Source organism: Podarcis filfolensis (assembly GCF_964270895.1).
Source record: "Podarcis filfolensis genome assembly, chromosome: 17".
Lineage (NCBI taxonomy): Eukaryota > Metazoa > Chordata > Lepidosauria > Squamata > Lacertidae > Podarcis > Podarcis filfolensis.
This window is the reverse complement of record NC_139621.1, coordinates 33651573-33665003: the sequence shown is the minus strand read 5'-3', so window position 1 is coordinate 33665003 and position 13431 is coordinate 33651573. Positions and strand designations below refer to the sequence as shown.

The following is a 13431-nucleotide window of genomic DNA, read 5'->3' as shown; positions in this document are numbered from 1 at the left end:
GCTAGATGCAAGGTAGCAAGCTTTTTTATATATATACTTTTCAAATTTATACATTTCATTAATTGTACAGTCATTTTAACATTTCAGAGTTTGACTTCCTTCCCCCTATTTCTGCAGTTCCTTAAATTATTTTTTTTAATATCTTCTTCATATCCAAATTCACTTAATTTGCTCAGTTAATTATCTACTTTAAATCTAGGTAAAGGTAAAGGACCCCTGGACGGTTAAATCCAGTCAAAAGTGACTATGGGGTTGCGGCGCACATCTCGCTTTCAGGCTGAGGGAGCCGGCGTTTGTCCACAGACAGCTTTCCGGGTCATGTGGCCAGCATGACTGAACCACTTCTGGCGCAACAGAACACCATGACGGAATCCAGAGCGCACGGAAACAGCGTTTACCTTCCCGTCACAGCAGTACCTATTTATCTACTGGCACTGGTGTGCTTTTGAACTGCTAGGTTGGCAGGAGCTGGGACAGAGCAACAGGAGCTCACCTCGTTGCGGAGATTCAAACTGCCAACCTTCTGATCGGCAAGCCCAAGAAGCTCAGTGGTTTAGACCACAGCGCCACCTGCGTCTTAAATATATACTCTTATGAAACCGAAGGTTATTACAATAATCCTGCCAATGTTTTTATCTGTTTGCAATTTATCTGTAAATATTCAATAAACCATTTCCATTCTTTTATAAAAAGTTTGTTATCTTGATTTCTTATTCTTCTGGTAAGTTTTGCCATTCCTGCATATTCCATAAGTTTTTGTATCCATTCTCACTTTGCTGGGACTTCTGCTTCTTTCCACTTTGGGGCAAGTAGCATTCTTGCTGCTGTAGTCGCATACATAAATAAATTTCTATACCATTTAGGTAGTTCTGTACCTATAATTCCCAAAAGAAAAGCTTCTGGGTTCCTCCCCCACAAAGGTTATTTTAAACATCCTTTTCAATTCATTGTATATCATTTCCCAGTAAGCTTTAACCTTACTACATATGCAAGGTAGCAAGTGGTGCAGGCAGGAAGGAACACATTTACCTGAGCGGAAGTCCCTTTGATCTGTTTCTGAGTAGGCTGAGTTGTTGGCTGTGTTAGTCAGTCAGGACCACAGGGCAGATTTTCCTCTACTCACCTGAGAGGGGAGGAATGTTGTAAGAGAATGGAAGACACAAGAACTGCCCACACTGGAAGAATGGCAGACCAAGGTGATTGACTACATGGGACTGGCGGAGATGACTGGCAGAATCCGTGACCAGGGGAAAGAGACGGTGGAAGAAGATTGGAAGAAATTTAAAGTTTATCTTAAGAACTGTTGCAAAATTAATGAATGTTAAAATGTCTTGGGTAAAGCAAAACAGAATTGCAGTGACAAACAATTGGATATGAGAAAAAAGATTTAAAGAAAGTGCTATAAGAAATTGAAATTAGGGGTTGCTGGATTGATTTAAAACAGGGATGCAGAAAGGGGAGGTATGGGGAAGTCGCTGAAAGAAGGTCTAAGGAAAGAAAGGTTAAGAAATTATACGTGTTTATATGTTTGTTTGTTTATGTATTGTGTTGTTTTGTCATTTAATATGTGTTGAAAAATAAATAAAAAATTTATATATAAAAAAAAGAGAATGACAGACCCACCAGAAAAGTCACATAAGGTGCTATTCTCCCTTCTGAGACCGGTTGTCACAATCTGGCAAAAGCTTCACCACTAGAAAGCAACTGACACAGATCCACTGCTTCCCCAGAAGTGCATCTCCCTCCTCCTTTAGAGCAGCAATGGACTAAGAGCGTACCACCTGCATGGGTTATAGAGCTGAGGCAGGATTGATGATCGCTGAATCATAGTTAGCTAGTCATGGAAATGAAGTCCAGTCCAAATAGTAGCAGTCTAACAATGCCCCCAAAATATAGGGAAGAGGGAAGCAAGCAGAGCCCAGGCGTTTTCCTTATTTCTTCTCGAAAGAGGGAGTGGGCTTTATGAAGGGTCCATGGGCGAGTTTTTTTTTAATGAGCAACACGACTATCGATCTGAAATACAATGGAATGCAAGAACAGCAAACAACTCCCATAGGTATGGAACCACAGAGGGTCACAATGCACAAAACAGATTTGGAAAACGTGGCTTTTGGGGAGCGTTGCAGAAGAGCCCAGAGCAAGAGTCAAGGATGGTCCTGAATCAAGTTTCTTAGAAAGGGTAATAGTGCCCCCTGGTGAATTGTGATTGCCTCAACTGAGCATATGTTTGTCTGTAATGTTTTGGTTCATTTGTCCTGTAGGAGAGCCAGTATGGCTTCAGAAAAATTGCCTGTATTCTTTGTAGAGGAGAGAGAGAAGTGTAATAATAAGATAGATCAAGTGGATCACTCCACTCTTTCAAGATCAGAAGGAGAGCCTCTAGTAATATATGCATATTCATGCACAACTCACCATATTATTTGCATTTTTGTACACATTACTTGGCTGGAGAATTGGGGGGGAAATGTGCACAGTAAAAGAAATTCACACAAAAATACTGATCATTTTTTTCAAGATGACATTTTTTAGAGAGAGAAAAAACAATTTGCAAAATGATGTGGAAATGTGGAGAACTTAAGAACATGAAAATGAGAGAGTGAGAGAAACAGAAATTGACAGATTTGCCCACCGCTAGTAGTGGTCTTATAGGAAAATTTACAATTGCTGAGTGGTATGTGATTATAATTCATGCTCAAAGCATGCACGGCTGTTGTTGTTGTTGTTTAGTCGTGTCCGACTCTTCGTGACCCCATGGACCAGAGCACGCCAGGCACTTCTGTCTTCCACTGCTTTCCGCAGTTTGGTCAAACTCATGCTAGTAGCTTCAAGAACACTGTCCAACCACCTCGTCCTCTGTCGTCCCTTCTCCTTGTGCCCTCCATCTTTCCCAACATCAGGGTCTTTTCCAGGGAGTCTTCTCTTCTCATGAGGTGGCCAAAGTATTGGAGCCATGCACGGCTACAATGCACCTATGCCTTTTCTGCATGTGTGCATAATCCTTTCTTGGTGAGTGTCAAATCCCACGGCCTTTAGAAATCGACGCAGAGTGGGAGGAGCTCCTCAGGACTGGGATTTTGAGAAAAGAGGGATCTTGGACTTCCGGGTTGGCGCCATCGCCGAATGGCGGACTCCCTCCGAGCTCCGGAGGGAGCCGGCTCGGCAGGGGCTGGGTTTTACCGCACCGGCGATGCGGGGACCCTTAGAAACCACGGCCACGGGGGCCGTGGACTTGGAGACTCGGCTAGCACCGCTAGCGCCCTCCCGACTCGTGAAGGAGCCTTTTTAAAGGCTACGGATCGGGTGCCGGGGAGAAGCGTGGTGCTTTGAGTCCTCTGCCATCCCTGCCGAGCGAAGCCGCATGCCATCCGGCGGAGAGCGCTGACTTCTTCCATTGAGAATTTGGACTTTTAACAACAACCCGTGAGTAAATTGGAAATCGGGTTTAAAAGAAGAAAAATTTTTGGGATTTGAGACGAGCGGGGGGGGATCTAAAAAGGAAGTCAGTCCCCCTCCCTATTGTAGACATTTTAAAACAAGGATTGGGAAGCCAAGGCCCAAAAAGAACGGTATCTTTGCTAAATTAAGAATTCCATGATGGGAAAGTACAAGAATTGTGCTGGAGGAAGAATTGAAGGAGAAGGAAAATGCACCCCCCTCCCTGGGAACCGGGGCGATTGAGGAGTGAGCCTGGTGAAAAGAGCCGGTGATTTTGACAGCTGTCAAAGTAGCTGTCAAAGTCGGAATATTAAAGAGGATTTTATTACAAGGACCTTGCTGGTCAAATTTGTTACAACTTGATATAATTTGTTAAGACTTGAATACAAAATGGCGAAAATACGGAGAACAATCGGATTTTTGGAAACAAAGTTACAACAACCCCCCTAGAGGAGTTTCGGGACATTACAAAGATGGGCGTAAGCCGGGAAAAATACAACACTCCGGAATTTCACAGAACTGGTTATCTCCTGGGAAAGCTGCAAAACGGAAACTGAATCTTGTCTACAGGGTGTTTAGACTAAAAGGAGACAACAGAATACCTTACTGAAGAAGGAAGGGACTGAACGCAAGTTTTTGTTCCTGAATAACAACAACCCATGTAGAGTTACTAAACTTCTGAATAAGAAAGTTTTAGCAGCGGAACAAGAGGAAGCTGGACTATAACCTTGAAAGAACAATGGGGGGAATTTTATAATTTGACATTTTTAAAGATTTAGGAATTAATTTTTAAAGAAAGTAATCCTAGAAATGGGAAATAATTCTGCAAGGAGTTGGGGGAAAAATGGGATTGATGGACTTAAGATTTCCAGGCTGGAAACATAGATTGGAGGATAAGGGAAATTAAACCGGGGAAGGGGAGGGAGAATTAGAATCCAAAGGCTTGCAACTATTTTCTGAATTGGTTTTCTTTTTTCTAATATATTTTTTATTTTTTTATACTTTTATTCTGTGTGCTTTTACTTTAATGGGAAAAAAGGGGGACATTGTGGAAAGAAAAGGGGGTGGGCTATGGGGAGAGATCTTTTGCTTTTTTTTTATCAAGGGTGTTGCATAAGGTTTGTATAAATTTAAATTTGAACAATGGGGTATATAAATTGTGCTTTAAATCAGAAATAGAACTTGTGGAAACAACAATATGAAAGGGGAATACAGTAGGGGTGGGGGAAGGGGGGAGTCCCAGAAAGTGGATGTTTGAAAATAAGGTTCTGAATGTATCTTCATAATTTCTTTTCTTCTCTTTCTGTATTTTGGAAACTTCAATAAATATTATTTAAAAAAAAAAAAAAGAGAAAAGAGGGATCTTGGGAGAGTTGAGTGTTATGTACTTTAGTTCTCACCCTGGGCCAGCAGGGGGATACTGTAGATAGTTTTCACTCAGGTCCGCATATGCAAATAAGGAATTGAAAGTGACGGTCAGTGATTGAATAGTTACAGAAAGTTGTTACTGTTGCTTTGTAGTGGAGCTCTATATAAGCAGGTTGGCTGAACCATTCAGTCAGTTCTGTTCTGGCCTGTGAATAAACAAGAGGTATTTGAAGAATCGCTGTGTCGTCTGATATGCTCACCCACAACTTAACATTGAGAACTCATAATTCCTTCGTATCTCTTGTGGCTGCCTCTCATTACAGTGAAGAACCTAGATAGAAGACTTCTCTGTTTCGAAACTGCTTTAATAATTTTGTGCATTTGGGACACAAATATTTCACATCCATGTTGACTCCAGTAAGGTCCGTGTTATGAATGCCATCTTGGATATTTCTGGCTTCCCACCCTTATCGCAACACCACAGGACTAGAACCATGTTCTAGAACTATCTCCTTCGTTCTAGAAGCATTGGTGAATACCCGGAGCACTGGAGTCTGCAGGGAGGGTCGTTGGCAGGGCGAAAGAGAAATGGGTATACTTGATCAGGGTCTGGGCTACACCCTTTTCTATTATCTAACACAGCACAACTTTTTGCATGACTTGAATGATTGAACTCCTCCTGATGTTCTTTCTGAATAGCCTCTTACTCCTTCTACCTGCTCATTTTGGATCTGACTTCCCTTTTAAAAACAGACAAACAAACAAACAAACAAACCCTATTCTGCACTAAGTGCTAACATCACCCAGAGTTCTTCAAAAAGAAACTTGCTAATAGATTTTGCAAGAGCCAATGAGCGGGACAGGAGATAGTGATCGAGGCTTTTTTATACAGTATGCTCTTCTTGACCAATGAGAGTTCCTGAACAGACAGTGGAAACCCCACTTCCTCTGCTAGGTGCAAAAAAGCAAGTGTTCGAGTCAAGCAGCCTTCGTCTCTTTGCTGATTACTCTAGGAAGGTAGAAATGGTGTCCATTGGGTGGAGGAAAATGGTTCTTCTTTGCTGCCTTCTTCTCTGCAATGTGGCCAGGACTTCAGCTGGTAAGATCAGAAAATAGCTTTAGTATTCTCCCATGGCATTTGCAGGTGTGTGTACAATATTGGGTGTTTACACTCAATGCACTTAAAGCACATTTAAAATGCTGTACATGGGTTTCCCCCCAATAATCACGGGAACTGTAGTTTCTCAAGGGTTCTGGGAATTGCATCTCTGTGGTGGATAAGCTACAGTTCCCATGATTCCTTAGGGGAAGCCATGCACTTTAAATGTATGTTGTGTACGCAGCCATTATCAGTTGAGACCACTACTTTTTATTTAAGTCTAAGAAACAGGGTTGCACTGGGTGGAGAGTGTGTGCGATTGAATCAAGGACTGTAACACCCTTGTGAAAGAGAGGCTGTTGCAAGGTTTCCTAGTAGCAGTTACTGGTAGGTCAACTTTAGATTTTCCAGTGTTTTATTTGAAAATGGGATTACAGACGCCACCTGTTGCTCCTTTGCAAACCCTCTGAGACAGAGGTTCAGCACGCAGAACTCCCTTCCCAAGCCCATGACATCTCCATGCATGGAAAACTTCTCTTCAAGACTTCTCTTCAAAACTTCAAGATCTGAGCTGAAAACTTAATGTTAAGTGGGAGGGGGGGTGTTGGTTTGTTTTTGTTTTTATTGTGCATTTTGTGTTCTCTTTTTTTCATTTTTATGTTGTGAATTGGTCTGTGATCTTTGGATGAAGGGCAGTATACGACTGATGATGATGATGAGGTTCCTTCTTTATTCAGACATGAATGCACAGAAAAAACAGAGTCTCACAAAATGCCTGCTGTTAGATAAAAAACTGAAATCTCTCTTTTTTCCATTGTGGTTTATATTCTGAGTAGCGAAGAAGCTAAGGGTGTTTTTTCCCCCTCCCAATATTTGTTTAACACTGGTGTGTGTGTGTGTGGTGGTGTTTTAGGTGTTTCTCAAGGCTATTTACTGTAAAATGAATATGCAGCTGTTCTCAACATTTCTGGAAGGAGCGGCACTGATGTATATGGAGCTGCATTTTTAATACTAGCAGTGGGATGCCAGCCAAAGGGTGGGAATATTTGAGAATTTGCTCAGCTTGGCGTTCAGAGTGAAAAAGAAAAGGGGGACAGAAAGAGAAGAGCATGGAAGAAGATGGACCTACTAACTAACTGCTGCTATCACAGTGACCACTGTGAATGAAGACATCTTTCATGTGCCATTCTCAGTTCCCCATAGGCATCCAGTTGGCTTCAATATGTTGTGAATGAGTGTGAAATTTCAAACCACTTCCTCTCTCGCTCTTTACAATGTGCGTATAGCCTCAGTGGAGCCACACATACATTCTGCTGGGAATGTGTGTGGAATTCGGAACCACTTCCTCTTTTGCTCTTCCTCTATTGCATTTATGTCTATCCCTAACAGAGCTATACACACATTCTGAAGTGCGGTAGATTATTTATTTCATTCCATTTATGAAATGCTTTCTACAAGCAAATCTCAAATCAACGCAACAATAAAAGCATCAAGAATTTTAAAAAATTCAAGTCCAATGCACATACAGACTGGGATAAACGTCTCCACTTTGAGTGATTTGGACACACATTCACAGTGTGCAACATTCAGACACACTTGCTGAGTGAATAGCGCAACGTAATTCTTAAGGAAACCAGCCCTGAGTGCTCACTGGAAGGACAGATTGTGAAGCTGAGACTCCAATACTTTGGCCACCTCATGAGAAGAGAAGACTCACTGGAAAAGACCCTGATGTTGGGAAAGATGGAGGGCACAAGGAGAAGGGGACGACAGAGGACGAGATGGTTGGACAGTGTTCTCAAAGCTACCAGCATGAGTTTGACCAAACTGCGGGAGGCAGTGGAAGACAGGAGTGCCTGGCGTGCTCTGGTCCACGGGGTCACGAAGAGTCGGACACGACTAAACGACCAAACAACAACAACAAGAGTGTATATCCCCCCCCATATACTGTGCATGCTATGTGACCCCTCTCCTGGCATTCATGGACACACGGCAAATGTCTGGAGGAAGGGGCTTTGCACATACACCAGTACATTTGAAAAACCCCTCCCTACAGATGTTTGCATTGTGCACACAGATGCCAAGGGAGGGCCTGCTCAGCATGTGTGGTGTCATGTTTGAGGCTACTCAGTGTGTCCCTGCTTTTGTGTGCAGCTAGTTCACAGAGCCTAGAGCTTGCCGATCAGAAGGTCGGCAGTTCAAATCCCCGCAACGGGGTGAGCTCAGTCCCAGCTCCTGCCAACCTAGCAGTTCGAAAGCACGTTAAAGTGCAAGCAGATAAATAGATACCACTCCAGCAGGAAGGTAAACGGCGTTTCCGTGCGCTGCTCTGGTTTGCCAGAAGCGGCTTAGTCATGCTGGCCACATGATCCGGAAAGTGTATGCCGGCTCCCTCGGTCTACAGAGTGAGATGAGCGCCGCAACCCCAGAGCTGGCCACGACTGGACCTAATGGTCAGGGGTCCCTTTACCTTGTAGTTCACACATGCATGTATCACCTGATTTCTCTAGCCATGATAAATCTGTACTTGTAGTGATCATGTGGTTAATATGAACGTATGAACCAGCCCATACTGTTCAAGGGAGAGAAACTGCACAATTTTTACCATGCATCAATCCAGACAATTGCTTTTTTTTTCATCACACAGTTGCAAAACCAGGACTTTGTGGGTTGCACCGTGTGTCCATAAGCTACACACAGTCCTGCCAGAAACTTGACCTATTGTTTAAATGCACTACCGTATCAAGCTTTCCTTTGGGGAAAGTTTGCAGTTTTGACACTCTCTTGTCGTGTCCTGTGAGTCAGCTGCTGATTGCAGAGTAACGATAAACCACAGTGTGGGTTTTAACTGTAAGAGAAAGGAAGAAGCTGATGTTCCCCTCCTCATACGACATCAGCTTTGAAAGCTGTCGGTTTTTCAGTCTGAGTTCGCCAAACAGCAAGCTTCTTCAGTAAAGTTGGAGGCACCAATAGGTAGATCTTGGTGTGTTGGGACTACAGGTGGTGGCCATTTTGCAAGAGAGTTGTGTTTGAGACCCCTGCAAGCATCAGCAGAGAGCACTCTACCCCTGCTCTGACTCCTTTTCTGTCCACTTGTGGGGTCGGTGCAATGCACATGCGCACAGTCGCACATCAAACCAGCCATTGCCTGCACAGAGATACCTTGGGTTAAGAACTTAATTTGTTCTGGAGGTCCGTTCTTAACCTGAAACTGTTCTTAACCTGAGGTACCACTTTAGCTAATGGGGCCTCCTGCTGCTGCCGTGCCACCGCCACGCGATTTCTCTTCTCATCCTGAAGCAAAGTTCTTAACCCGAGGTACTATTTCTGGGTTAGCGGAGTCTGTAACCTGAAGCATCTGTAACCTGAAGCATCTGTAACCCGAGGGACCACTGTATTTCAAATGAATGGCAAGCTAGCACCTTGGGCAAACCCACAAAGCCCTGTGTAGTTAAAAACAAAGCAAGCACTCTGGGCCACATTTCTCTCACAAAACTATTTGCCTGGTTCCCAGGGGCTGACTCCAATTGTAATTTGTGTTGTGGTCAAATTTGCCCTCTCTTTCATTCAAATGATGAATAATTATTATTAATTGTTATTAAATAGAGAAATCTGAAGCTGACAGATCTGTCCATTCCCGGTAGCCTCTCTAGCTTTTGGAGCCATCAGCCATTCTACCAACTTGTGTGTCTTCTCTCTGCACAAATGACCAGTCTGACATGGAACTGCGACAAAAAAACAGTTCCTCTGCTGTGCCATCAATTGGCCTTGAGAACTTAGCTGATATGTCACAAGCTTATTTCCATGTGTCAGCTGGACAAAATTTCTAAATAATTATTCACTTGTGATTTTTTCTTGTACAGGTAGCAAAAGGCATTTGCCTAATTCAGCCATAAAACCTGGATCTCCTATCGCTGTCAAGACCAACGACCCAGGAGTTCAGAGAGCTGCTAGGTTTGGTGTTTACAGATACAACAACAGTTCAAATGACATCTTTCTATTCAAAGAATTTCGCATAAACAAAGCCATGAGGCAGGTAAGGAAACTCCGGCTGTTATGGCAACAAATTCAGCAAATGAAACAAAACCTGTCATTTTCTGGTGCCAATGCAATATTCCTGTAAGTCACCTCACACTCAGGTGGAAATATCACTGTAGTGCGTCTGAAAGTCACACTGTTGAAGTGAGATATTATGACTTGCATCTTGGTTCAGCTGCTGCTCTGCTGATGGCTAAACAAGCCCTTCTGGAAGGTCTACATTTCTCCTGCAACCACAAAGAGCACCATCTTCTGGGCTGCCACCACCCTGAGCTTCTGTGGGCCCCCTTCTGTTGATCTTGACACCAGAGAAAGTTGATAGGGAAGGAGATGGTCTTTCAGGTATTTGTGGCCTGAGTTGTTAAGGGCTTTAATCACTAACACGAACATCTTGAATTAGGCACAGAAAAGAACGGGCTGCAACCAATGCAGCTGTTTTAAGAGGTTATATATGATCCAAATGGAACCCCAGCTAGTAACCTGTTTCATCACCTTCTCCCAATGTTGTCTCTGGTCAAACAGGTTTAACAGGTTTTTGTCCTTCAAAACCAATAATCAGAGATAACAGTAGGATGAATAGAAAAGCAACAGGCACCGACGTGCCTTAGCAATATGCCTCCCACTCGGGTGGGGTGGAAATATAAGGCTTTTGAAAAAACTATTATCTTCCCTTCCTGCTCCCCCGGTATATAAGAAGTTCCCTCTATCTCTCCAATTTGTCCTTGCTATGTGTGGTTTAGTGAAAATTGTTTTCTCTAGGTTGTGAGAGGGGTGAAATACAAAATTGATGTCGATATCTGCCGGACAGTATGCAGCAAAAGGATACATCCAGAGCCCGACTTGGACAGATGTGATTTCCAGATGAAAAAGACACTGAGACAAGTAAGAAGGTTTCCTAATGGACTAATGTGGAACTTTACGGGGGACTGAGCTACATTAGTAAAGAAAAATCGTTTTAAATGTGTTAGAACGCTGTGACACCAGATGGCGCTGTGGAGTTCTGCCTTTTGGCAACGTGATTTCACATTATGAGGTTTACAACACATTTTCCTGAAATCCCCCCCCCATGTGTCTAGATTCAGCCAGGATCTGATGTGCTATCCATATTGCAGGGAGGCCAACTTGAATAAAATGGGGGGCGGGGAGGTAGGCCCTGCCCCACATAACTGAACATATGATGTGGCGCACCACATCATTTGAATGGCACTGCCCATCACCTTTGAGGGGCCTGGCCTCCTCAAATATTTTATTAGGGACCTTGGCCCCTAGGAATGGACTCCTATGCATATTGGTATCTCTTCACTGGTGACTTAGCTGGGCCCAGCTTTATCAATGTCCATGAGTCTAGAAGTGCAAACATTATATTTAGAACTTAAATATATGTAAAATAAGCATAGTGACCAATATAAAATGAAAAAAACCAAAACCCTGAAGGGCAGCAAGCTGGGGAAGGCCGGCTTATGTCATAACCAAATTTGCTGGTTTTTAAGATGCCACAATAATTTGTTGTTTTTGCTGCCGCAATAAACTGACTTACCTACTCCTGGGAGTGATAAATGGGGCAGTGGGGAGAACCTATTGTTCTCCAGATGTTGATGGACACAGATTCCCCATCCCAGTTATAATACAATAAGTTAATAAGGGAAGCCACGTGTAAAAAAACCACACTGTAGATTTCAAATTCTCTCTCTCTTCAGGAAACACTTTTCACATTGGCTGGTCTGCTGCAGAACTCATACACGTGGCAAAGAGGGCCAGAGAACATGCTTGGTTCATGCAGCACACAAGCCAAGGCGGTTGGATGTGTTTCACTGCATAAATGTATAGCATGCAAAATTCATGTTGGGGAGACAGCTGCGATTCTTACCTCTCCAAGGTCCTGATGGTGCAATTTTGTTACATGTTGGGAGCCTTAATGTCTGAGAGCCTTGACATTACCTTCCACCTTCAAATCTGGGAGCTTTTTAAAAAATATAGTGGTACCTCGGAATTCGAATGGAATCCTTTCTGGAAGTCCATCCAACTTCCAAACATTCAGAAACTAAGGCGCGGCTTCCGATTGGCTGTAGCCAATCGGAAGCCACGTCAGACGTTCAGGTTCCAAAGAACATTTGCAAACCAGAATTCTCACTCCCAGGTTTGTGGCGTTTAGGGACCAAAATGTTTGACTTGCAAGGCATTTGCGAACCAAGATATGACTGTACCTTTCACACAATACCTTAGGTAATGTAAGAAGCACTGGGCAATGTGAGAGGAACCTATACTATGGCTCCTTCCCAGTGCTAATTTTTCCTAGAAAAAAGAGGTGCCAGAACTCTCTGGTTTTTATAATGGCAATGGTGCCCACTTGAGAGGTGCCAGAACTGAGTTCCAGCAAGTTCTGGCTTTAAAAAGCCCTGCTCCGTCCTATTTTTGCATTAGTTATGTTGCGCCCAGGCCTGATATCAACACTAGACACCTTCTGGCACCTGCCCTGAGCCTCTACCCCCACCCACCAAGCAGTGAGCGGCTGCAAATGGCCATGATTAATTTCCCACAGTGCTCTGGGGTGACTGTGTAGGAGAAAGTTGTACAAGGGCACTGTGGAAAATTTGAAATGGTTGCTGCTGGTGGTCAGTCAGGGGCAGGCCCTACTGATGTAGGGGAACGAAGCCACAGAAGGCACTTTGTCAAAGGAGTGTGGCCTTCGTTGCTCCCCTGTGGCCTGGGACCTCTAGCCGTGCGCAACATGAGAAGTCGTGCAGTAGTAGCAACATCATAACATGAGAGCAGCGAGAGACTCTTCCCTTGCTGATGCAGAATCTTTCCCCACGTAATATATGGAGCTTATCAGATAGCGAAAGCACTTCAAGAAAGACTGCCGTTTCCTAAGCCAGAGCATTGCAAGAGGCCTCTGTCCTTTATCACGTTGGGCATGAGGCCAGAGTAGGGAGTTGCGCATGAATGTTGCAGGAGCTGCGACCACATCTCCTTGCCTTGGGGTTGTCAAAGAGGAAGGTGGAATAACTGTGAGCTCCTTTTTGAAATACCTGCTCAGGATATTGAACAAGCCATCGGATAATGACACAGGTCAGCTTTCTAGATTTCGACACTGGGCTGATTTTAATATTCATCTTTCTCCTTTCCCCCCTTCTCAGACATTCAGATGCTATTTTGAAGTTTGGATCACCCCCTGGCTGCACCAAGTCGAAGTCCCAGTCTCCCTCTGTCAATAACCTCCCCCTAATACAGGCAATGGACTCTGTTTTTGTAAATGTTGTTCTGTGACAAAATCGTCAGTAAAGATGCTGGTCTGTAAAGAATTGTATGTGGTTTTATTGGGTTGTCGCTGATTAATTCTGCACCCCAGAGGTGAAGTCGGGCAAATGTTGGGGTGGGAGAGAAACTGCAAAACGGGTGGCATAACTGGAGGAAGTAGATTCAGTGTGGCTAAAAGCAAATACACCAAACAGGGCAGGGGTCAAGCAAAGGACTAAACAGGCAGCACACCA

General features: G+C 43.7%; 1 protein-coding gene across 1 annotated transcript; it reads left to right on the top strand.

The window, feature by feature from the left end:
• The first annotated feature begins 5510 nt into the window (after positions 1 to 5510).
• LOC310752942 (cystatin-F-like) lies at positions 5511 to 13242 on the top strand. The gene is made up of 4 exons (XM_083594125.1): positions 5511 to 5902; positions 9766 to 9938; positions 10700 to 10822; positions 13078 to 13242. Exons 1-4 carry the CDS (start codon positions 5713 to 5715, stop codon positions 13153 to 13155), a joined length of 564 nt encoding a protein of 187 aa, XP_083450251.1. The 5' UTR covers positions 5511 to 5712; the 3' UTR covers positions 13156 to 13242.
• Positions 13243 to 13431: the final 189 nt, after the last annotated feature.

Coding starts and splice junctions, on each gene's coding strand:
- LOC310752942 (XM_083594125.1), top strand. CDS start 5,713: ATGAGAGTTCCTGAACAGACAGTGGAAACCCCACTTCCTCTGCTAGGT. Junction 9,939..10,699: donor TAAACAAAGCCATGAGGCAG/GTAAGGAAACTC, acceptor TGTTTTCTCTAG/GTTGTGAGAGGGGTGAAATA. Junction 10,823..13,077: donor TGAAAAAGACACTGAGACAA/GTAAGAAGGTTT, acceptor CCCCCTTCTCAG/ACATTCAGATGCTATTTTGA.